The sequence below is a fragment of the Leptodactylus fuscus genome, chromosome 7 (assembly GCF_031893055.1).
Source record: "Leptodactylus fuscus isolate aLepFus1 chromosome 7, aLepFus1.hap2, whole genome shotgun sequence".
Lineage (NCBI taxonomy): Eukaryota > Metazoa > Chordata > Amphibia > Anura > Leptodactylidae > Leptodactylus > Leptodactylus fuscus.
Window position 1 is genome coordinate 112,798,929 of NC_134271.1, and position 25,815 is coordinate 112,824,743.

Below are 25,815 nucleotides of genomic sequence, written 5' to 3' on the forward strand. Positions count from 1 at the left end.
AAAAGCTGGTTATCTCGTCTCCCTGAATACATAAACTACACACCTTGCACTTAGGGCTTTTACATCTAAAAAACACAGATTTTAAAGTTTGTTCCGAATTTGATGGTAGATGACTTGGTGAGAGGATATTCCCCAAGGTAGTTGCTCTTTTTGGAACAAAACTGACACCGTTTTTAAGTAACCTTTTTGTGACGTCATCTATTTCAAGGATGGGTAGATTTTTCTTAATAATTGCAGTGATTTTATTAAACTGCGGACTGTATTTAGTAGAAAAGACAATATTGTCTTTATCTTTTCTGGCATAGTTATCTACTGAAATTGTTTTTGATAGGTTTTTTGTTCCAGACAACAATGTATCTCTATCCCTTTTATTGATTTTCTTAAGTGCTCGGTTGAGCATCCAAGTGGGGTATCCCCTATTTTTGAAACGTTCTATGGTTTCCCTGTTTATCTGATCATAGTCGCTCTGTCTACTACAAGATCTTTTAGTTCTTATCATCTCACCTATTGGGATACTTTTTATAGTGTGATTGGGGTGACAACTGTCAGCTTTGAGGATGGCATTACCCGCAGTTTTTTTCCTATGTAGTCGAGTAATTACTTCACCTGTTTCCACCGAGCCCACCAAAGTGATGTCTAAAAAATCAATAGAAGAAAAATTGTGTGAAAAAGTAAATTTTAAACCAAATGACTGTAAATGAAGAAAATTAATGAACTCTGGTATGGGCGCTACATCTCCGAGCCAAACGATGAGTATGTCATCGATGTAGTGCCCATACCAGAGCAAATGAGACAAAAAAGGATTGGAATTAGAAAAAATAAATTTCTCCTCCCAGTAGGATAGGAGGAGATTAGCCAGCGACGGTGAAAAGGGGGCACCCATCGGTGCTCCCCGAACCTGCAAGTAATATGTGTCTTTAAACATAAAAAAATTGTGAGATAACAGATAAGATGTTACAGATAAAATAAATTCACAGGTGGTGCTTTTTTGGTACAGTGTCCATTCTCCATGAAGTCGCTCATACTTTCCCCGTACCAGTTGTAAAAGTGTCTAAAACACTTTATAGCTATGGTGCAAATTACGACAGAATTCTGGAGCATTTTGCGTGATAATGTTCTAGGTTTTTCCACAGCTGGACTTATCCATTTTTTTATTTTGCATATAGGGGACTAATATAGTAGAAAGATCATATACTCTCTGTGTTAGGGTGCTTTAATACAGTGTTCAGTTCACATCACATCTAGTTTGCTGCAGCTTTGGAGCTGTGGTTTTTTAAAGCCAAAAAAATCTGCTATAAAAAAGATAAATAATACCAGAATTGCTATGTTTTGTTCAACCTGCCTCCCCCAAAAAATCAAATAAAAAGTGATCAAAAAGGCATATGTAACCAAAAATACTACCATTGTAACTAAAAGTTATCGCTCCCCCACAAAAAAACAAACCAACAAAAAACAAAAACCATACCTACAGCAAATGTGGAGATCGAGGGGAAAAAAAGCTGCTTCCTTATAGGAAACCTATTGACTTTGTTGTGCTGCCCTCTCTAACATGCTGGCCACTTATGTGTATTTGCTCAGTCGTTTTTGAGCACTGTTATCTCAATGTTTGCAGGGCTGCCTGTGAGGAGTCTTAGGGCCTGTTCACACGGAGTAAACGCGCGTGTATTTTGGCAAAATGCACATGTAAAAAATACACGTGTAAAAATAAGGGTGCATTCAAACTACGGATACGGTGACTGATTTTGAACGTTAAAACATGTTCAGAATCAGCGCGTATAAAGCAGATCCCATTCATTTCAATGGGAGCTGGCATACGAGCGCTCCCCATTGAAATGAATGGGCTGCTTTTTACTCTACGAGCGCTCCCATTGAAGTGAATGGGAAGCGCTCGCGTGTACGGCTCGGACTGAGCCGAGCGCTGGGCCCCTTCACACAGCGAGCAGTACACGCGAGCGCTTCCCATTCACTTCAATGGGAGCGCTCGTAGAGTAAAAAGCAGCCCATTCATTTCAATGGGGAGCGCTCGTATGCTGGCTCCCATTGAAATGAATGGGATCTGCTTTATGCTCGCTGGTTTTGAATGTGTTTTAACGTTCAGAATCAGTCACTGTATCCGTAGTGTGAATGCACCCTTAGACTCCCATTGACTTCAATGACATTTTACAAGTGTATTTTTTTTTACGTGTTTTTTTTTTTTTACACGTGTAAAAAAAAAAAAAAAAAAAAAGTCATTGAAGTCAATGGGAGTCTTATTTTTACATGTGTATTTTTTACACGTGTATTTTGCCAAAATACACGCGCGTTTACTCCGTGTGAACGGGCCCTTATGGTATTCATGATATGCCTGCTCCCTTGCCTTTGATTGACAGATTTCTCTCTATGCACAGCATAATAACACTGACAGGTTCTCTCCAAATGTTGCGCACGCTGCACATCCCCCTTTCTCACAGCTCCTATTACAGCAGGCTAAGCAAAGGATGGATGTAGCTGCCAGTTATCGGGGTGAAAGGTTCCAAGTCTCCTCTTCTGGAGAAAAGAATTGGATCTGTTCTCCCCAAACAACGGCAGACATATCCTCTACTCAGTAAAGTCTGCTGTACTGTACATCAAGGGTCTGAATCACATGCCCCCTGAGGCTATGATCTGCGGACCCCAGGTTCTAAAGCTTCCTGAGTTTGTAGGCCGCAAAACTTCAGACACATCTCGAGGCAGCTTCAGTGTCTATTCACTTACCTCTTTTCTCCCTGATACCTCCCGTTTTCTTCCCCTGTTCCAGACGCATGCCGTGATGTATGTGCACATGGAGCAAAGGAAGAGAGCGCACCTGGAATCAATGAGGCAGGTACTGGCTGGGAGACAATAGTGGGTGACATTAAATTATGGGGGGGCATTAAATTGTGCGGACCAACTGCTGCTGGGAACATTAAAGTATATGGGGCCACTTCTGGTGGGGACATTAAACTTTGTGGAGCTACTGCTGGGGCTATTTAATAATACATTTGTATTATATAGGATTTGGAAGGAATGTAGTCCATTTGCCTGGCATAGTTTGAGACCCATGCTGTCCAGCCCCATAGCGCTGTGCTTGCCAGCAGTAGTCTGCCTACCTTAGTATTCCTAGTACTGGGACAGGGAGGGCAGGCTGTACAGTACAGCAAACGCTTTTGCCCAGAGGATGTGGCTTTTTGTGTTTGCAGTGCAGAGGATGCAGCTGCTTTTTCTCCCAGAGTCTGGTATACAGCCTTCAAATGATACAGTCATACAGTTACCATTTACTATTACTATATAAGGGCCAGGTAATACAGACACACCATGACCATTGATAACTGCTCAGATTGGAGTCCTTCACTCCAAGGACCGCCATGACAACTTTACCATCACTTGTCTTTGCAGTTTGCTGTCCAGGCATCTTTAGATTCTCACTTGTTTTCAGCACCCTCTCCACCTATTCCCTCCCTCTGCACATAATCTCTGTCCTGACCCCTCCTTAAAGGGGCTCTATCAGCAAAATCATGCAGATAGAGCCCCACATATGCGTGAATAGCCTTTAAAAAGGCTATTCAGGCACCGTAAATGTTATATTAAACTACCCCCCAGTTTTAAAATAAATACCCTAAAAAAGAATGTGATCAACTTACGCATCGTGCACGCTGGGCGGGAATTCAGGGTGTGTCTTCTTCTTCATCCACGCCTCCTCTTCCTCCGATGTCCTCGGGTCCCGTCCTCCTCCGGCGCTCGCGAACTGACACTGATATAAAAAAAATGGCCTGGGCGCCTGCGCAGTAGCCGTAGTAGAATCCGCATGCTACTGCGCATACGCCCAGGCCATTTTTTTTTTATATCAGTGTCCGCTCGCGAGCGCCGGAGGAAGACGGGACCCGAAGACATCGGAGGAAGAGGAGGCGTGGATGAAGAAGACACACCCTGAATGCCCGCCCAGCGTGCACGATGCGTAAGTAGATCACATTCTTTTTTAGGGTATTATTTTAAAACTGGGGGGTAGTTTAATATAACATTTACGGTGCCTGAATAGCCTTTTTAAAGGCTATTCACGCATATGTGGGGCTCTATCTGCATGATTTTGCTGATAGAGCCCCTTTAACAATACAACCCTGCTACTTATCTTTAGTTACCCCCAAAACATTAGTGCCAAATAGATAGTGCTAGTGATACGAATACTGTGCCACACAATTAAAGCGCCCCCACTGTACCCTGCACATTAATAGTATCATTCTTTCTATCACACACAGTAGTGCTCCCTCATGACACATAGTAACAATACCTCCCTTACTGCCCCAACATAGTAATAGTGTCTCCTCACAGTCACTGCAGGTATAATAATACTTGCTTTGTGCCCTGCCTCACTCAGAGTAAGTGCCCCTTACTGACACCTCACAGTTTGTGTCCCATTCCAATAATAATGTCCAATTATAGATTTTATAAAGTTAAAATGCCAACTTAGTGCCATCCTCACAGTAATTGTGCCCTGTTATGGCCACTACACAGTTATAGTGCCCCTTAGTGGCCCCACACAGCCTTTCTACTCCTACACATGGACAGAGCTACCTTGCTGCCCCAGACACACAGTTAATATGCCCACCTATAGCCTTTACCATAGAAATATTGCCCCACACAATGCTTAGTGCTCCAAATGGTTGTAGGTTGGTGTAAGTAAGTTGCTAGGAGTATGGACAACTACTGTCACTCCTGACATCACTGCACCAAGAACACTTTAATTGTTGTGGCCACATTTGCCGTGTCACGGTGCCACCCTTAAGGTATTTATTCTCCCACTCAAACCCCCTCCAGTACTTTGCTTTCAACCAATGCACCTGCCCACAATTCTAATCTCCTGCTAGCATCACTGCAACGGTACTGTATCATTGATCTCCTACACTCCTAGTAGGCAATATTACCCTAGGTTCACACTAGCACTGGCTCTTCTTTGTTCAGGTATGTCGGGGCACCCGAACAAAGGAGAGGTGGAACGCTAAAGCAGTGATAACACATAGAGCCCAGCAGACCCTATTGACCAGTAGTGTAACAAAAGTTTTCTGGGCCCCAGTGTAAACTTTTGACCGCGGCCCCCTTCCTACAGCAGATTTTTAATAGTGACAGTCACAGGTGCTGTAGCAGTATCTCAGACACTTGAAAGGGATAGAGCTTTAATGCCCACAACCACAATTATAAAGAATACAGTGAGTGAATGGGGAAGTACCCGGCATATAAACAGTACTGGGAGCTGCATGCTGTAGGAAACAGCTGATCGGCAGGGTCCTAACAGTCTGAGAGCTATGAGATCAGTGGGCATCCAACACCCAGGGCCCCTGCTGATAAAATGTTTGAAGATACCATGGTGCTTTTGCAAGCGCTGTGACTCCTTCACTATTTACATTGCACAGTATCTGTTTTATCCTTGTCTTAACCACCGTGCAATGTTATTACAGCTTGTAATAATAGTGCACGGCTGCTATAAAACCGATGGTTTGTAATGTGAATAGTGAAGGAGCCCTACACGTTATAATGTGCTCCACAGTGGCCCCCACACAGTATAATATGGTCTACAGTAGCCCCCCCCCCCCCCCCCCTCCCCGTATTATATGCACATCGGTGGCCCACACACAGAGGAAGTGATTAAAATAACAAATACTTATACTCACCTTGCCTCACCTCTCCTGGGTACCCTTGCTCTATCCGGCTTTATCCAGCCATCTTCTTCGGTCATCGGTCATCTTCTGTTTGTGACTGAGGTGATGCGCCCCAGATGTCCCCGCTGGAGCCTATGTTTGGGCCTCAGCGGTCACGTAGGACACGATGTCATTACGCCGGCGTGCCCCATGTAACAGCAGGGGCCCAATCACTGGCCCCAGCAGTGACGTCTGGGGCGCCTGACCTCAGTCACAGAAAGGCTGTTGTGGAGTGTCATAAGCCCAGGAGAGGCGAGTATAAGTATTTATTTTTAATCTCTACTGGACCGGCATTTCCAGGGCTCCAGCCATCTGCTATGGGAGCCAACACCTAATGGGGCCCATTTCCACTGAGATCTAGGGTGCAATTAATGGTTCACTATGGCTGATGGGAGGGGATTTGGGAGCTGACTGCACCTTCATTACTTTACTGGGTCATGATAATTCCTGCATGTGACATCTTTAGTATGACTTTCTTCATATGCTGTGATGTCACCATGCACACAGTGAACTTTCTGTGTGTGCAGATCTTGTACTATGAAGTCATAGTGGGAATTATCCTTGTACTGTAACATCACTGTGTACTTTATCCCTGCATGGTAAAATCACTATTGTTTTTATTGTCTTAGAAAAGTAAAGCAGCTAAGACACTTTTTTGCATAAATCTTTATGTGCATTGTCCCTGTGTGTAAAGGGGTCCAAAATAAGTGTATACTTTCAAGTCCTGAGGTCATTGTTTAAGAAAGCTCCACATTGCAGAAATCGCTGCTTTTTTTCTTGCAGATTTTGCTGCGTTTTTTTTTCTTTTAGCCAAAGCCACAAAAGGCTTCAAAAGCAAAGGGAAATATATAGTACGCTCTTATATTTCTACCTTCTGCTAAATCCATTCCTCGCTTTGGCTCAAAAAAACGCAAAATCTGGGACAAAAAAAAAAAAAGCTGCGTTTCCGCAACATGAAGCCTCATGTTTTGATATAGAGCCCCATGTTTACTGGTTACACCCCTGACTGTATAACTGTTCCCTTGTAAATGCCCCTGGCCTACTGACACTACTGCTTGTCTTTTACCCTTGGTAAGTAATGCACACACATAGCAGTCCACATGTTAAAATGTGATTCACCAAGCCAGGCCACCTTTTTCTGCCACTATGTGGTTCATTTCTGATGCTTTTGCACCTATTGTGGGCACTTTGTGCAGTGATCAGAAAGGGGGCACTGACGTGATAATGGCTGTGTAATTCCAAATGCAGCAAGCACTGTGCGTTCTAAGGGCTAGTTCACATAGGACAAGAGGGGGTGGATTTTGGCGCAGACTCCTCCTCAAAGGCCACCCCCTCACAATAGAGGTCTATGTAGACCACTAGCATTTTTTTCCGCTAACGGTTTGTTCCCACTAGCGGAAAAAAGAAGCAAGCTGCCCTTTCTGCAGGCGGATTCCGCAGCTGATTCAGCCGCGGCATCCGACTTGCGACAGCACCCTCCAGACTAGGCCCATTAATTTGGGCCTAATCCGGAGCGGAAAACCGCGACGGGATGCCGTGCACTGCACCGGCATCCCGTTGCGGCAGCCGCGACAGAATGTGTACACGAGGAATCCCTGTGTGAACTAGCCCTAATACTTTTCTATCATTGGCTCAGTTCACATCTGCACTCAGGCCAGATGTGAACTGCGGAAACCGAGTGGAAACCACACAGACCCCATTATAGTCTATGGGGTTCGCAGGTTTCCTTAGGTAACTGCTTTTTATGCGATTAGGTTTATGTGGGGTGGGGGGGTCCCGTCCCCGTGTGGACTCCCTAAATTTAAAACCCATGTGCAGATGTGAACCGGGCCATAGCCATCTTTTTCATCAATTTGTGCTACAGTAGCTCTCTCTGGAATCGGAGCACCTTTGCTCCCCCCACTCATCGAACCTTATGTGCCCGTGACTCTGTTGCTAGTTCCCCAGTTGTTTTCGCTTTGACCACTTTGGTAGGTACTCTCCACTACGACAAAACCCCACCAGACCTACAGTTTTGGAGTTACAATTTGGCTCTTGTCATATCGCTCAGATTATGCCAGGTTCATATCTTGCCTAAGGTATCTACCTAAAGAAATAACCACTTCACCTACTTGCTTAAATATCCCACCCTTCACAGGTGTTATTGTCACTAGATTATCAATATAATCACGTCACCTGTTTTAATGTTCTGGCTGTTCACTGTAGATATTTCCCTATCTCCTAATTTCCATCATGTTTTCCAAAGTCTGACCTGCACTCTTGGGCTTCTTCACATCTGGGTCTGTGTTTTTCAGTTCCATGACCAATATAATGGAGCCCCTGACACAGATGTGACCCCTTCCATGCAAATTCCTGCCGGTGTTGCTTCAGTCTGTACTCTGTAGAAACATCTAAACAAAACTGTATGTGGTGCTAGGTTTCACCTGTCAGAATAATGTGATTTCCTAGGCAAAGTATGTGTGAGGCGCAGGAGACTGCAGGGTTAATATTTAGTAGGGTGCCATCTAGTCTCCAGTCACCTTGTTTTGCAGCTGACAACATGAAGTGACCTCTTAGTGCATCCTGATGCTGGAGCAGCCACTGCAGGATATTAGCTGACACTGAGAAATCCAGGGGCCAGAGGTGGGAGGAGGAGGAGGGTGACTGTGTTTCTGTGTGTGGAGGGGTGAAGGAGGGGGTTCATATATCATTGCCAAAGAGCCCATCGGAGGAAACTGGAGAGAAGTGGGGGAGGGCTGAGGCAAGATAAAGCTATGGGCACGGAAAGAAATGTCAGCCACATGCAGCCTGTGTTGTTGGAGGAGATGGCTGGAGTCCAGGGTGCATGACGGGCAGCAAGTGCAATGCAAGCAGACAGTTCCCACCTTCTGTAAAGTGCCCAAACGCTGCCCACTCAGTTTTAACCCGTCTGACTCTGGGCAAAGCTTGCACTTTGGGCACAGCCGACTCCGCCAGCAGCTAGTAAAATGCTGAGTCCCCTCCTCCTCCTCCCCTACTGCTCCCTGTCCGGCCACCCAAGGGAGTGACCTCTGGTGCTTTGACAGCTCTCTAATACCTAGCAGAACAACCCTTCCACGACACGCCCCCCCGACTACCATTGGCTGCGACGCCGGTACGGCTGCCTCTGATTGGTCCGTCTCTTCACCCCCCTCCCTTATCGAACGTTCAGAACTCCGAGACAGACAATATTCTGTTACATTGTAGCAAGATGGCGACTGTCATTCACAACCCCCTGAAACCGTGAGTACAAATGTGCACAATCCGCGTGTTTCCATATGAAAAAAAGGCGCCTTTCTCAGCTGGAGCTGTGCGCATATAGAGACAAGTGCACACTTCTGCAGGCACCGCGCCGCCTCCTCACAGCGCACGGCTCCCAGCACTGCCTAACACTCTAGCTCTTATTACTGGGGAGCAGATTTTTAGGAACTGTTTTAGGTAGCGGAGCTGTAAACTAGTGAGATGATGGCAGCCTGGTGCAGGGCATGGGTGGCTGCACTCTGCAGGGCAGGACTAGCTGTGGACATGACAGCGGCTTACACACAGTTTGAGAACTTGGAGATTGAGCTGAGGCAGTGGTGACAAATGGGGCTGTCACCTGGTCTTTTATCATCCACCACCCACTTCATTGACTGATATGTAGATCGAGGACTTATGGAAATAGAGCCGCACGTTGTACCAGCTGAGACCACCAGCCCCTTCTCACTGACAGCTCAGCGACTACATCACTTTTTAAGCTGGCTGCAAAGATCTCATCGTTTTTGGCAGAATGCACGAAATCAACAAACATGTTACTGGTTGCTGTCAGATACTTGGTTGTCATCTCAAATCTAGTTTCTTAAAAACTACCTGTTTAATTTTTGGATCTGACTAGTTCAGTTTGTGCATGGTAGTATAGTATACATCTATCGTATCTATGGTTCTGTAGATCATCTTATATAAGCTTGTTATGCCTTGGGCCAAAAGTATTCGCACAGTGAGGATACGTTCACATCTGTCTTGTTTAATCCGTTTTTCTGTTCTGTAAGAGGAACAACAGAACGGATTAATCAATAAAACGGATCCGTTCTATGACATTCAGGAACCGATCCCGAGGGACCCCATTGAGTAAACTAGGCTCCATTGGGAATTAGTTGTTTTCTCCCAACAATGCCAGATGAAAAAAATCACATTTGCAGGACTTTTTTGTCCACGTTTTTAGACAGACTTTGCACTAGAGGCTCTGAATCTGCGGAGCCTGCAGACACATATCTGAATGTTGCCTTAAGTGACCATCTGAAATTTCTATGGTTTTATGGATAAATTTAATAGATGCCCCTTAGTGACACTTGTCACTCATTTTTATTTATTTGTTTTTTTTTTTATATTACTGGGCCCCTCTATAAGGAATAGCAGAATCTGCAGTAACATTAAATAAATCCTGGCATGTACCCCAGTGGCCCATAAGCCTGTTTAAAATATGTGCCAGGATCTTTTCAAGTGTTTTTAGCGCTACCTACCATACTGATGCCATGTGAAAAGGTGCAGTCACCTTCCAGGTCATGTTAATAGGCAGGTTTTATGTTTTGGTTCACAATGACTGAAGCGATTTAGTAACCAAGCACTGCTAGTTTGTACACTCTGTATTGAGTAGTGAAAACCTGTGACCAATATAATTGCCATTACTTTCAATTTTTAATTGTCATTTATAAAAAAAACTCATCTGAAACACTTTGCAGCACCGTTTAATTTGCATGGTTTTGGTTTATTAGTGTAAAATGATGGTTAGCCTCCCTCCGTATTGTTCCTGATCTGTTTCCAATAATTAAAACGCTATTCCAAGACATACATATTGATGTCCTATCCCTTGGATAACTCATCTATATGTGATCAATGGGGGCCTGACACCCAGGACCCCCACAGATCAGCTGGCTGAATAACGCCACAGAGTGAATACCAAGCACAGTGCATAGATATCGCAGGGGTTGTGCTTAGTATTGCATCTCAGACTCATTGACTTAAACGGGACAGAGCTGCTGCTGTACCATGAGACCGATGAATGTGACGTCATCGACACAAGGAACAAGTCTTATCCTCTGAAAGCAGCTGGTTGGCAGGGGTCCCAGATGTCAGTCAGACTGATCAAATATTGGTGCCCTATCCTAAGGATAAAGTCCTCTAAAATTCCTTTAAGATTAATTTAATACAAGCAATGTCTGCACGACCTAAGGATACTTATTTGTTACAGTAGGAGAGCTACTTCCCCACCACTCCTTCCTCCATTCTATATTCCCATTTGAGTATATATGTCACCTCTTCTGACCTCTCTATTGTACCAAATTTTTTATTCCCCATGAAATAATTCTTGATAATTTTTTCTTATATCTCTGTGTGGTTCTGTTATCCTCTTAGACAATTATGTCTAAATTGACCTTTATCTTGTCAAAGGGGTGTGTCCCAACAGTCCAACACCATCAGCACTGATTGGACAGTGTGTATTGGTAACAGCTAATTATCAATCTATGTATAAACCTGTGGGAGGAGTAACAAAGAGATGGCACAATAAGACATCTAAGGCCTGATTCACATCTGCGTTCGGTATTCCGTTCATGGAGTCCGCTTGAGGACCCCCAAACGGAAACCTATCCGCATAAAAAAAGTGGATACCTTAGGAAACCCACATATCCCATAGACTATAATGGGTCCGCCTGGTTTCCGTTCGGTTACTGCCCAAAAAGGGCGAAAAATACAGAGAGAAAACTGCTGCTTGCCTTACTTTTCTCTCTGCATTTTTCATGTGGAGAGGGGAACAGAATCCCTGTATAGAGACCGGGCGCAGATGTGAACCGAGCCTTAGAAAAGGTACTCGAGAATTGTTGTCTGAGGCAGAATACGATATGATGTATCAGGAGTTACAACAGGATATGGTGCCATAACACCTGTCCGGGGTAGCATTATACAGTGCCAGCAAGAAAAATCTTTACACTATTGTGGCAAAAAACCCCTTTAACATGTAATATCTGTGTTATGTTCTCGCTTCTTAAAAGTGCAGACAATGCGGGAGATAATCAAAAACTGTCTAATAGTAAAACTGGCTTAGTTGCTAATGGCAACCAATCAAAGCTCAGCTTTCACTTCTCACACAGCTCAGGTAAAATGAAAGCTGCACTCTGGTTGCTCTGGGCAATTAAGTCAGTGGCTGAACAGAGTTGGGCTGTATGGAAACAGTGCATGTCTGCTTAGAACAGTGAGCTATATAGTTTCCGTAACTCCCCTTCACTTCTATGGGAGTTATGGAAATATCATGGCTTAGAGCTATGCTGTTTCCATAGAGCCTGACCTTAGGTGAAAGGGGCACAGAGACTGAGAAGAGAGGTCATTTTAGGTGTGAGGTAGGACCTGCTCTTATCAGACATTTATGGGATTTCCTGTGGCTATTCCGTAAAGGTCTTTTGTAGGGAAAACTCCTTTTAAGTCTCTTTAAAGGGGCGGTCCAGAGAATGCTTTTTTTTTTTTTTATATGGCTCTGGATTGTATGAAATAAAAGACCGATTTCACCTCTGTATATACCACTGCTATCATTCCAGTGCTCACCAATTTTATTTATTTTCTCTTCCTGGAGCAATGATGATATCCTGACACAGGGACATGTGGCTGATCATAGTGGTGACCTGCAGCACTGATAATGCCCCTGTGTCGGATGTCATCACTGCAGCCAAGATCAGCAGGTCGCAGGCAATGTCAGAACAGAAGTGGTGGATTGGTGAGGCGAGTATGCCTCGGTTCATTTTTTAATACCATTGTGAGCTCTTTCAAAAATTCATTTTATTGACCCTTTTTAATGATGACTTTCTAATCATCATTGACTTTAGGGTAGCTACCTATAGATGGCACTAGAGAGAATGTATAGAATTATATGTATTTAGATGGATGTGTATTATTTGGAAACTTTTATATCTTCCTTAAATATGTTTTTAAAACATTAAACAGTGTACTAAAATTGTGCACACGCCTGGGGTTGTCATGTATCAGTTCTTGTCCCTAAAAGACAAATTTTTGCTGTTCTGCGTGAACAGGAGTAACCCATAGAAGCTGGTGATACTAAAATGCATGTGTTATTGTATATATAGAACAGGAAAAATGTCTTTGTATAGTATTAAACAGTAGATATAAAGGATACAACTTGAGAGTCTTCAATAGTTTATACCTTTTAGCAGTTAGCTGAAAATTCGACAAATCACAAGCTATTGAGACTACTTGGGTCTCTTCATCAGGCATGGTTTAACACAATACAAACATTTGTAATATCTTCTTCTCACCAGGGGACTCAAGGGACCTTTGTGGAGTTAGTGGCTGCCACACAGGCGCTGAGCCCCCAACACCCAGAATGGTCAGTTGTTTTAACAGGAAGCCAATTTACCTATCCGTATATTTTTGCCATAAGGAAGGAAACCCCCACAAACTCTGGGAGAACATATAAACTTCATGCAGATGTTGTCCTTGAACCGAGGACACCAGCACTGCAAGGCAAACGTACTAACCACTGAGACAAGCGATATAAAACTGTGCTAAAGTAGTAAATAGTGAAGTAGTTTCCCAGTAGTAGGCCCAGTTCACATCTGCGTTCGGGCCATTCCGTTCCCCTCTCTGCATGAAAAATGTGGAGAGAAAAGTCCCGCAAGCAGCGCTTTTCTCTCCGCATTTTTCGTGCAGAAACCATACGGATCCCATTATAGTCTATGGGGTCCGCAGATTTCCTTAGGTAACCGCTTTTTTATGTGGAATAGGTTTCCGCCCGTGGGGTCCCCAAGCGTACTCCCCAAAGGTAAACCAATGCACAGATGTGAACCTGGCCTCAGCTGGTGAAAGTTTGTTTTTTCTCTTTGTCCTCTCTCTCTGAGATCTGGTTCATGGTCTGATGACACATTTTAACCACTGCCACCAATGTTTTTTGTTTTTTGTTTTCTTGGGGGTGAACATATAACAAAAGTTACTTGCGGTCATCGGCTGATGACTATGACTGCACTTTTCTAAGGAGGGGACTTCAATTTCCCCTTGTTGGCAGCCAGGGTCAAGTGATAAATCATGATGTCCTGATTGCTGTATAACACTTAGACAAAACAATAGTTCACTGGTGTACTATTTGCAGGAAGTAGTTGGCGATGGCTACATTTGTATTTAATGAGGACCTTTCATGGTTTGGGGCAAAGGCAGTTCTATTCAGTGCACTGTCGGCTTTCCTGATCTGTGACCCGGGTGAAGAGCTACCGATCCCGGTACCGTAGCTCTTCACAGTCAGAAGGGCGTTTCTGACACTCTGTCAGGAACGTCCTTCTTCAAAGCAGCGCCTTTGAAGAAGGAGCGCTCCCAACCTCTGCTCACAGTGCTCGTCCATAAACGGGAGGGGAGAGTTCCTCCCCGCTCACACAGTACAACGCGATAGGTGCTGCTGTGGAGAAGGACGTTCCTGACAGTGTCAGAAACGCCCTTCTGACTGTGAAGAGCTACGGTATCGGGACCGCTAGCTCTTCTCCCGGGTCACAGATCGGGAAAGCCGACAGTGCCCTGAATGCAGGAAATTTTTATGGAAAGTTCATGATCATATCCATTGGCAACAATCTAAACCAAAGACCATGATGACTAAGGTGCTTTTATAAAATATTTAAAACTCTGCAAAAGGTGTAATGATTTAGATTTGCAAAATGTTTAACTTTTAACTGCCTTTAAGTTTAAATATGTTTATATTGATGGGAAAACCCCTTTAAGTGATGTAGACTGACATGAATCCATTAAACACATTCACTACAGTTCTCAATGCATCAAAGGTTGTCATTAGTTTGTCCTTCCAGACCATCCAGTCTCCCTGAGATAAAACCTCCCAGACACTCCTACCTCTCTGAGACTCCCAAGTTTCCTTATAACATCGATATTTTCATGTCCTTCATGTTGTCATCAAAGCTACAGAAAAGGTTTTGTCCTAGGCAGATCTGTCCTCTTCTCTTATTGTATGATGGAGAGTTCATCCTCATTCCCTGTCCAGTTTCATCTACAGGACATGTGGTACATATACATTTGGTGTGGGGCATGTGAAGGTACCTGGGATTTTGTAATCTTCATTTGCGTTAGGAATATTTATCTTGTCAGTGATCATTACATTTGGCCATATTTTACATTTATTCCGTTTGCTGGAAAATGCTGTCATGGGGGAGGAGGGAAGGAGAGCTACCAGTGAGACCATGACTATGAGGTGCTTTAGATTTGAGGCTGCCTATAACACTGAGAGGGACCTCAAAATATTGATTTTAAATGGAGAAATCAAATGGACATTTGTGCAGGATAGCCAAACATCATATGTGCGGACCCTAAATGTACTATACATGCATGTAATAACTTGTGATGTTAGTTTGGATGATCAGACTTGTGGTAGCTGAAGTTGATAGATTGCTTCTTTGCTATGGATGTTGAAGGGGTTGCACTATGTTTCCACTTTGTTCTCTATCCACAGGATAAGGGATGATCTATAGATCACTAGGAGCCCAACCTCTGGCTCCTATACCGATCAAGAGAAGGGGCAGTGAGTGGAGGTGGTTATCTATATGACGCAGTACAGATGTCCTGTTGCTCCATTCATCTCTATGGGACTGCTGAAGATAAGCCATGTATGGCGCTCAGCTATATGTGGCAGTCATATGGAGTTAAATAGAACATCCCTGGCATGACTGGTGCTTCATTCAGATGGGGGTGCAAGAACACCCATGCACATGTGGATTGGGGATACAATATAAACTTGGCACAACCGATTTAAACCAAACATAAAGATCACAAGAGTATATAACCCCAGAAATGATGCAAATAAACTCATTGTTAGCTAGTAAACCAGTAAGACTAGCTTGGCAGTTTTTTTTCTTTTTTAATGTAGATTGTGAGCCCCATAGAGGATCACAATCTACATTTTTTTTTCGTCCTATCAGTATGTCTTTATAGAATGGGAGGAAATACACGCAAACACAGGGAGAACATACAAACTCCTTGCAGATGTTGTTCCTGGCGGGATTTGAACCCAGGACTCCAGCGCTGCAAGGCTGCAGTGCTAACCACTGAGCCACCGTGGTGCCCCATTAGCTCGACAGTTTTAATGGCAATATGGAAACTCTGCACTACACTACAAATCTAATGTCATAAGTAGAGATGAGCGAACACTAAAATGTTCGAGGTTCGAAATTCGATTCGAACAGCCGCTCACTGTTCGAGTGTTCGAATGGGTTTCGAACCCCATTATAGTCTATGGGGAACATAAACTCGTTAAGGGGGAAACCCAAATTCGTGTCTGGAGGGTCACCAAGTCCACTATGACACCCCAGGAAATGATACCAACACCCTGGAATGACACTGGGACAGCAGGGGAAGCATGTCTGGGGGCATAAAAGTCACTTTATTTCATGGAAATCCCTGTCAGTTTGCGATTTTCGCAAGCTAACTTTTCCCCATAGAAATGCATTGGCCAGTGCTGATTGGCCAGAGTACGGAACTCGACCAATCAGCGCTGGCTCTGCTGGAGGAGGCGGAGTCTAAGATAGCTCCACACCAGTCTCCATTCAGGTCCGACCTTAGACTCCGCCTCCTCCGGCAGAGCCAGCGCTGATTGGCCGAAGGCTGGCCAATGCATTCCTATGCGAATGCAGACTTAGCAGTGCTGAGTCAGTTTTGCTCAACTACACATCTGATGCACACTCGGCACTGCTACATCAGATGTAGCAATCTGATGTAGCAGAGCCGAGGGTGCACTAGAACCCCTGTGCAAACTCAGTTCACGCTAATAGAATGCATTGGCCAGCGCTGATTGGCCAATGCATTCTATTAGCCCGATGAAGTAGAGCTGAATGTGTGTGCTAAGCACACACATTCAGCACTGCTTCATCAAGCCAATACAATGCATTAGCCAGTGCTGATTGGCCAGAGTACGGAATTCGGCCAATCAGCGCTGGCTCTGCTGGAGGAGGCGGAGTCTAAGATCGCTCCACACCAGTCTCCATTCAGGTCCGACCTTAGACTCCGCCTCCTCCGGCAGAGCCAGCGCTGATTGGCCGAAGGCTGGCCAATGCATTCCTATGCGAATGCAGACTTAGCAGTGCTGAGTCAGTTTTGCTCAACTACACATCTGATGCACACTCGGCACTGCTACATCAGATGTAGCAATCTGATGTAGCAGAGCCGAGGGTGCACTAGAACCCCTGTGCAAACTCAGTTCACGCTAATAGAATGCATTGGCCAGCGCTGATTGGCCAATGCATTCTATTAGCCCGATGAAGTAGAGCTGAATGTGTGTGCTAAGCACACACATTCAGCACTGCTTCATCAAGCCAATACAATGCATTAGCCAGTGCTGATTGGCCAGAGTACGGAATTCGGCCAATCAGCGCTGGCTCTGCTGGAGGAGGCGGAGTCTAAGATCGCTCCACACCAGTCTCCATTCAGGTCCGACCTTAGACTCCGCCTCCTCCGGCAGAGCCAGCGCTGATTGGCCGAAGGCTGGCCAATGCATTCCTATGCGAATGCAGACTTAGCAGTGCTGAGTCAGTTTTGCTCAACTACACATCTGATGCACACTCGGCACTGCTACATCAGATGTAGCAATCTGATGTAGCAGAGCCGAGGGTGCACTAGAACCCCTGTGCAAACTCAGTTCACGCTAATAGAATGCATTGGCCAGCGCTGATTGGCCAATGCATTCTATTAGCCCGATGAAGTAGAGCTGAATGTGTGTGCTAAGCACACACATTCAGCACTGCTTCATCAAGCCAATACAATGCATTAGCCAGTGCTGATTGGCCAGAGTACGGAATTCGGCCAATCAGCGCTGGCCAATGCATTCTATTAGCCCGATGAAGTAGAGCTGAATGTGTGTGCTAAGCACACACATTCAGCACTGCTTCATCAAGCCAATACAATGCATTAGCCAGTGCTGATTGGCCAGAGTACGGAATTCGGCCAATCAGCGCTGGCTCTGCCGGAGGAGGCGGAGTCTAAGGTCGGACCTGAATGGAGACTGGTGTGGAGCGATCTTAGACTCCGCCTCCTCCAGCAGAGCCAGCGCTGATTGGTCGAGTTCCGTACTCTGGCCAATCAGCGCTGGCCAATGCATTCTATTAGCCCGATGAAGTAGAGCTGAATGTGTGTGCTTAGCACACACATTCAGCTCTACTTCATCAGGCTAATAGAATACATTGGCCAATCAGCGCTGGCCAATGCATTCTATTAGCTTGATGAAGCAGAGTGTGCACAAGGGTTCAAGCGCACCCTCGGCTCTGATGTAGCAGAGCTGAGGGTGCACAAGGGTTCAAGTGCACCCTCGGCTCTCCTACATCAGAGCCGAGGGTGCGCTTGAACCCTTGTGCAGCCTCGGCTCTGCTACATCAGAGCCGAGGGTGCACTTGAACCCTTGTGCACACTCTGCTTCATCAAGCTAATAGAATGCATTGGCCAGCACTGATTGGCCAGAGTACGGAATTCGGCCAATCAGCGCTGGCCAATGCATCCCTATGGGAAAAAGTTTATCTCACAAAAATCACAATTACACACCCGATAGAGCCCCAAAAAGTTATTTTTAATAACATTCCCCCCTAAATAAAGGTTATCCCTAGCTATCCCTGCCTGTACAGCTATCCCTGTCTCATAGTCACAAAGTTCACATTCTCATATGACCCGGATTTGAAATCCACTATTCGTCTAAAATGGAGGTCACCTGATTTCGGCAGCCAATGACTTTTTCCAATTTTTTTCAATGCCCCCAGTGTCGTAGTTCCTGTCCCACCTCCCCTGCGCTGTTATTGGTGCAAAAAAGGCGCCAGGGAAGGTGGGAGGGGAATCGAATTTTGGCGCACTTTACCACGTGGTGTTCGATTCGATTCGAACATGGCGAACACCCTGATATCCGATCGAACATGTGTTCGATAGAACACTGTTCGCTCATCTCTAGTCATAAGGTTCATCAGTTCCTGCATCACTGTGTATTACAGATGACTTGTATAGCTGGTGGAAATTCTCATACATGCATGCTTCTGTATACACATGTAGCCATGCAGCACACTTCTAGACTGATCACACTTCCATACTTGACTTGGTGTGGGAAGAATGTGTCAGTGAGAGGGGTGATGGCAAACAGGACAGGAAGCAGCTGCTACATCATAGGAGTGAGCGAGAGATCCGGTCCTGCAACTTAAGCATTTCATACAGCCAGTATGCTGCCTCCTAATGGCTGTACAATACACCAGCACTCTGGCTCTATGGACACTTGGGCTAGTGGGCTGGATTCTTTTTATATTGGCTTAAAAAATAAATGTCAGTATTGGTCAAATACTAAAGTGTGAATGAGGTCTAGGGCTATGTTCAGAACCAAAGTGCTAGAAGGCATTTATAGACTGGTTACTCAGTCTTTCAAGAGATTCAGAGCGTATGCACTCAGTGTTGTATACCTGACTCTACCTATATATTACTTACCTTTTTTTTGTGTAATTCATATCTTTATGTAAAGAGACTTCATGTGCCATTGACTTTCAGTCTGCTTTAGTTTTTGTAGCCTCTAGAAATATGTAAATGGATGTTTTATACAGATGTGACCGTGCATTCCTTGTAACTGTGTATAGTCCAATGACCATATTGGTCCAAATTTTGCGGAGCAACCTGTCCGAGATTGGGAGGAGTTTTATTTGCTTTGGTTATCATATAGTTTTTTTTGTATTGTACCTCCCTTTAACTGATAAGATAATGGGGCACAGTACAGTCTTTGTGCCTACACCTAAACATTATATGGAGAAAAGTATTGTTACCCAGCATTGTTTAATCGTTGAATTCAGGTGTTTAATTCGGTCCTATTGCCACAAATGTATAAAATCCTGCACCTACCTATGCAGTCTGCCTATACAAACATTGGGGAAAGAATGGCTAGTTCTAAAGAGCACACTGAGTACTCTTGTGATGTCACTGCCTCAACTTGTCAGTGTGTGAAATATCTTACGTCCTAGATATTCCATAATCAACTGTGAGAAGTGTTATTGAAAAGTGGATGTCTTTCCAAAACCACCACAACTTAGCCACGAACCTGCAGGGCTCACTCAGTGATAAGTATAACGCGTAAAAGTCCCAAATGCTCTACTGACTCAATAACTGCAGAGCTCCAAACCAATAACCATAACTATGCACTGGGATCTTTGTTGGATGGATTTTCATGAGCAGGCTGCTGAATGCAACACTACCAAGTGCAGTGCCAAGCGTTGATGGAGTGGTGTGAAGGACGGTGACGCTGGACTCTGGAGCAGTACAAACAAGTTCTGTGGACTCACGAATCACCCTTCTCTATCTAGCCATCTGATGGACGAGTCTGGATATCGCAAATGCCTGGAGAACGTTATCCGCCTCACTATTGCGCCAGCTTTAATCTTTGGTGAAGGGGGGAAATTCTATGGATCGGATTAGAGGATTTGGCCTAGGCCCCTTAGTTCTAGTGAAAGGAAATCTTAATTCTTCAGCATGCCAAAACACTTTGGAAAATTGTATGATTTCAGCTTTGTGCTAACAGTTTGTGCCATAGTGTACTAAACAAGGTCCACAAAGGCATGGTTGGGGGAGTTTGCTGTAAATGATCTTGACTGGGCCACAGAGAGGCCTGCCCTCAAACCCATTGAAGGCTAAGGCCCCACGAGGCATCCTGCAACAAAAAAATGCTGCGGGACTAATTGTGGCCGCAATGCATTGTGGTTCTTCCCACAGCACTTTGCACAGAAAGTTTGCAGAGGTTTCCTTTGTGGACTTTCTGCTTCATTTATACCTATGGGGAAACTGTTGATGTTTCTGTAGGTATAACTGCCATGCTGTGATGTCCGCTGTGCATATTTTACCACAGAATTTTCGCTAGAATCCCATCCTGTGATTGTAAAACTGCATGGTTTCTTCTGTAGTATTTCCGCCGTGAGCAAACTGCGGCAATTACGTCACGTGGGGCCTCGGTCAAAAACAGACTTTGAGCCATCACCGATACTCTTTTGGATGAATAGGTAAAGATTCTCACTGATAAGCTCCAAAATCTTGTAGAAAACCTTCTCAGAAAAGTGGAAGTTGTTTTAGCTGAAATGTGGGGCCAACTATGAACGCCTATGAATTTAGAATGGGATGTCATAAAAGCTTCAGTAAGTGTAATTCAATGATAAAGTAGAAAAAAGTTTGATGTCCAGTTTACTATAAATTCAATGAATATTGGAGGTCACCTAATGAACTGAAAATAAAAAAATTAGTAATTCAAATGTATTTGTAAGCTTCTGAAAAGCTATAGTCTCAGCTTATTTAAAGGGAAAGTATCAGACAGTAGCTAATATGCACTTAGACTTCCATTCCTGCATTCTGGTAAGTGTAATGTGCAGATGTCTAGCTCTATAGCATATATAGATTACTATATCATATATTTTATGTGTGCAGTATTTGACCTGCGTTTTTGATTGGAATCAAAACCATAAAATATCCATCACAATTATAGGATTTCATCATATCACTGTGCACTAATGCAATCTTTTACTTAGTGATATTCCGGCTCCCAGCATCCCCACCGATCAGCTGATTGAAGGTGTCGCTGTTCCTCAGAATAAGCACAGCTCCACACGCAGTGAACATGAGCCTTCTGCAGATTGATAGGGATGCTAAAAATTAGACATCCACTAAAGTAATCAGTCTTAAAGGGAACCTGTCACATGAAGAATGCAATGTGACATATCGTACAGACATAGCTGTCAGCCACTGATAGGACCTCCTCCTTGACATTGGCAAAGAAGGAATTTCAACTGATAAATGTGGTACTGAATTTTTTCCCACAACATTTTTTTATCAATTTGCTCAGCTCCTCCTGCTCTATAACACTGTCTGCAGTTTGGACTGCAAGATCAACCCTGTGAAAAGACCTTTTCACAGGGTTGTCCAGTTTCAGATAAATGTTGCTAGACAAATGTTATTGGTTGTTCATGAAATGTTCTACAATTTTCCAATATATGTTCTGTATCAATTTCTCCTGGTTTTCTAGATATTTGCTTGCTGTTATTAATTTTGTTAACACCTAGTGGATAAAAATCAGTCCATGGTCATGTGATGTACAGTCCATGGTCATGTGATGTACAGTCCTTGGTTATGTGATGGACACAGGCGCACAGCACAGTAATCAGACATTTATCTGGTTACGAGCTGTGCACCTGTGTGTTAATCACATGACCATGGACTGATTTTTATCTACTAGAAGTAACAGAATGACAACAAGCAGAGATCTAGAAAACCAGGAGGAATTGATACAGGAAGTATACTGGAAAATTGTAGAACGTTTCATTATACAAACAATAACATTTATTTGTTGAAACTGGACAAACCTTTTAAGTTGTCAGTCATCTGTAAGTATAGATTGGCATTATAAAGCTTATATGCATGAAAATTAGCTATTTAAACCTCTCCTCTTGCTATAATGTTCATATACTGTAGAGTGTAAAAGTTTTAGGCTTGACAAATGCTGCAAAGTGAGAATGCTCAAGTGTTAAATCAAAAGTGTCAAATCAAGTGTTAATAGTTTTATTTTTGTCAATTAACAAAATGCAAAATGAATGAACAAAAAAAATAAATTAAATCGATATTGGGGTGACTGCCTTTGGAGGAGGAGTCCTGGAAGTGATGGTATGGCCCCCACAGAGCCCTTATCTCAACATCATCCAGTCTGTCTGGGATTATATGAAGAAGCAGAAGGATTTGAGCAAGCCTACATCTACACAAGATGTTCGTAACAACCTCCCTGCTGAGTTTCTTCAAAAACTGTCTGTAAGTAAGCAGAGAAGAACTTACACAGTTTTGAAGGCAAAGGGCAAATGTCACATCAAATATTGATGTGATTTAGAATTCTCTTCTCTTTATTCACTTTGCATTTTGCAAATGACAAAAATAAATTATTAACTCTTTTATTTTTGAAAGTTTTAATTGTTCATTCCTTAACCGAAAGTACTTGTCGGTTTTAGTGATCATGTGGGCATAATAGTTGTATTGATGTGGACATCAGGGGGATTGTAGCAGGGTTTGGTTTTGTGGCACAGTTGCAACTCTACGTCATTTACTTGAATGGGCTTGTATCGGACATAGCACAGGGACACAGAACCACTTACTGCTGCAGGACCTTTGTACCTGTAATCCAGATGCACTGTCTTAAGAATCATGACTACAACCAACAACAGTGTAATCGCATACCGGGGTCCTGATAGCCAGTACGCCTGCATTAGAAAAGTTACCAGATTAAGTTGTTGCTGTTTTGTAACACCTTGACAAGCACAGTGTGTTATACTGTATATCCTTAATAATGTCCTCAGTACCAGATTTTCCCTGTGACCCCTTTAAGCAGTGACTATAACATATGTGTGCCTACATTGATTTGCATACTAATAATTGCATTTGCTTGGAGATCATGTCTGCTCTTCCTGAAATATGATCATGTAGCCATAAATACTTTTCTGTCTTCAGTCCTGATGTTTGAAGCTATAAATAGAACTAGCCCCAGGATGGACATGGTTGGCATCAGGGGCAATGCTTGACTTTCTGACACCTACAGTAAATCAAAACATAGTGCTGCTGTAAATGCAAAACGTGTAGGTAATGGTATACATCATATTGCCAAAAAGTATGTCTACCCCTACCCTTATATATTTTTTCAGTTCTATATGAAAGATAAGCCAGGGGTATAAAATCAAGCACCAGACATCTGTTCTCTATTGATCAGCAATAAAAAAAAGATAAGTCTCATTATATACAAAAATATTTTTCACCACAAAAATTAGGAAGCCACAAATAAGTAATACTCAGTGATCAATAATCATTCCCCAAAGCACAATAATCAAATGAACTGTAAATAACAGAATCTTTATTAATCAATCCAACAATATATCAAGTTGTAAGACAAATTCTAAACACAAAAGACAGTCTGGTACAAATGGATATCCGATAATTCATCATAGAAATACAATAGACCGGTCCAAATATTTCATCCATAAACAAAATCGATTATATATAAACTAACTCCCATCCCCAATCTCTATCCACTGCTCAAAAAAATAAAGGGACCACTCAAATAACACATCCTGGATCTGAATGAATGAAATATTCTCATTGAATACTTTGCTCTGTACAAAGTTGAATGTGATGACAACAAAATTGCACAAAAATCATCAATGGAAATCAAATTTATTAACCAATGGAGGCCTGGATTTGGAGTCCCCCCCGAAATTAAAGTGGAAAAACACACTACAGGATGGAACGCCCTTTCTCACAGCAGCGCCTATAGCGCTGTACTGTGAGAGCAGTGAGTAACGCCTGCCCATGACTTGTCTATGGATGAGTACTATCAGGAGGGGAGGGAGGCTTTCCTCCCCGCTCTCGCAATACAGTACAGTACAGTGATTGTCAGAAACTCCCTTCTGATGGTGGAGAGCTATAGTACCGGCACCGATAGCTCTTCACCCGGAGCACAGAAAGCTGTCAGCTTTCTAGCGATAAATAAAACCGCATGTGCCCTAAGTGGTGAAAAGTCCTCTCTAAAGAACAAACAAACAACCAACCATGAATTCTAATACCCATAATTACATTGTCTAGCGCCTCTGGTAATATAATTTCTATTGACACTTGTGGTATTGGTTGTGGTGGTAGTAGTAGTAGTAGTAGTAGTAGTAGTAGTTGGGGTGGTATAGAAGAACTTAGTTACTTGAAATTTGTCACTGCCTACTGGTGGATTCATACAATACAGTTAAAACATGCATACAGTTTCGGTATTTATTTATTTTTTTTAAATTTATGGGTAAATGTTGAATATTACTATTTCACCTGCAAAAATAAAAATTCATCAAAACTGCATGCAGTTTATTCCAGTGCAGATTTGATCAGGACTGTGGAGTCAGAGTAGAAGTTGGATAGAACTGGGGAAAAAAAAAAAAGTTTCTGACTCTGGCTTCAAAATAAAATTATTTTTATTATCAGATTATACAATTATTCATATAACACAATTTAATATGTGGCTTGTTACATATTTATTTTCATAGGAATCCAATCACTGACTTTTTAATGAATGAAAAAGATGTTTATTGCTTCTGACTGGTCATGGCTGTCAGCCATTTTTTGAAGGAGTCAGAAAAGGAGTAGGAAGTGGGCTGTAAAAATTGAGGAGTCTTGAGTTTGCGGCTTGGTTGACTGACTCCATTGTCTGATTTTGATGTAACTTTAGCTGTGCCCAACTGCGCCATATTAATGTGCCCAACTGCGCCATATTAATGTGCCCAAGGGATACCACTTTTTGCAAAGTCAGTTTGGAAAATTTCTCCTCCACTATATCTCCCCCATTCATGCTGTTATTGCGAAGTGAACAGTACAGCAACCAATTGGTAGGCCACGCAAACTGCTGAATGCTGAAGCCTGCGGCAGTAAAAATGGCCTATAATCTGTAGAATCACTCATTATAGAGTCCTCTGTTCCCCCTGGAAATTACATGCACACAAGAACTGTGTGTCCGGAGCTCCATGCAGAGAAGCCTATGGATACCCTGTGCACTGTAGACTTCATGGTGTAAGCACTTCGCCACTAGTCTCTGTTACAGTACAAATGTCATTTCATATCTGCCAGTCTCCTAGAATCTGGGTTTGGTGGAATAGCTGAGAGAATGGCTCCTACTACAAGTAGGTAAAGGAGGGAAAATATGGGATCGTATTTTTGCTTTCTTTTTTTTCCAATTATGGATAAGGATAATACTACAGCATAAAAGAATATTTCAGACAATTATATGCTTCTTTTTGCTAGAGGCTGTGCCCTTGAGCTCAATGTGAAGTCTCTAAAGACATGGTGTGATGAGTTTAGATGGCATTGCATTACTGTTGTTATAGCTCAGTGACAAGAGCCATGATGCCAGGAATAGGACGCGTGACCAGTGCAACCATTGATTGACTGCAGCGGTCACATGCCATCTGCATGTAAACAAAGACCAGAAGGACTGTCTGAGATTTGGCGCTGAATCAGCAGGGGAATGGACAGGTGAGTAATGATTCTTTTTTTTTTTTTAGTGTAGGCTGTTTCCAGCTGGCGTTATGAATTTATTTTATAGAAC

At 43.3% G+C, this 25,815-nt stretch overlaps 1 protein-coding gene across 6 annotated transcripts in view; it reads left to right on the forward strand.

Moving 5' to 3' along the window:
- The first annotated feature begins 8,866 nt into the window (after positions 1-8,866).
- DPF3 (double PHD fingers 3) overlaps positions 8,867-25,815 on the forward strand; it is a 177,899-nt gene continuing 160,950 nt past the window's right edge. For all 6 annotated transcript variants that reach the window (XR_012717256.1, XR_012717257.1, XM_075282902.1 and 3 more), the window contains exon 1: positions 8,867-8,927. Coding sequence is in view for 4 of the 6 variants with exons in the window: in XM_075282902.1 (XP_075139003.1) it covers positions 8,896-8,927 (32 nt within the window). In the remaining 2 variants the exon portion in view is untranslated. The remainder of the gene's footprint in view (positions 8,928-25,815) is intronic.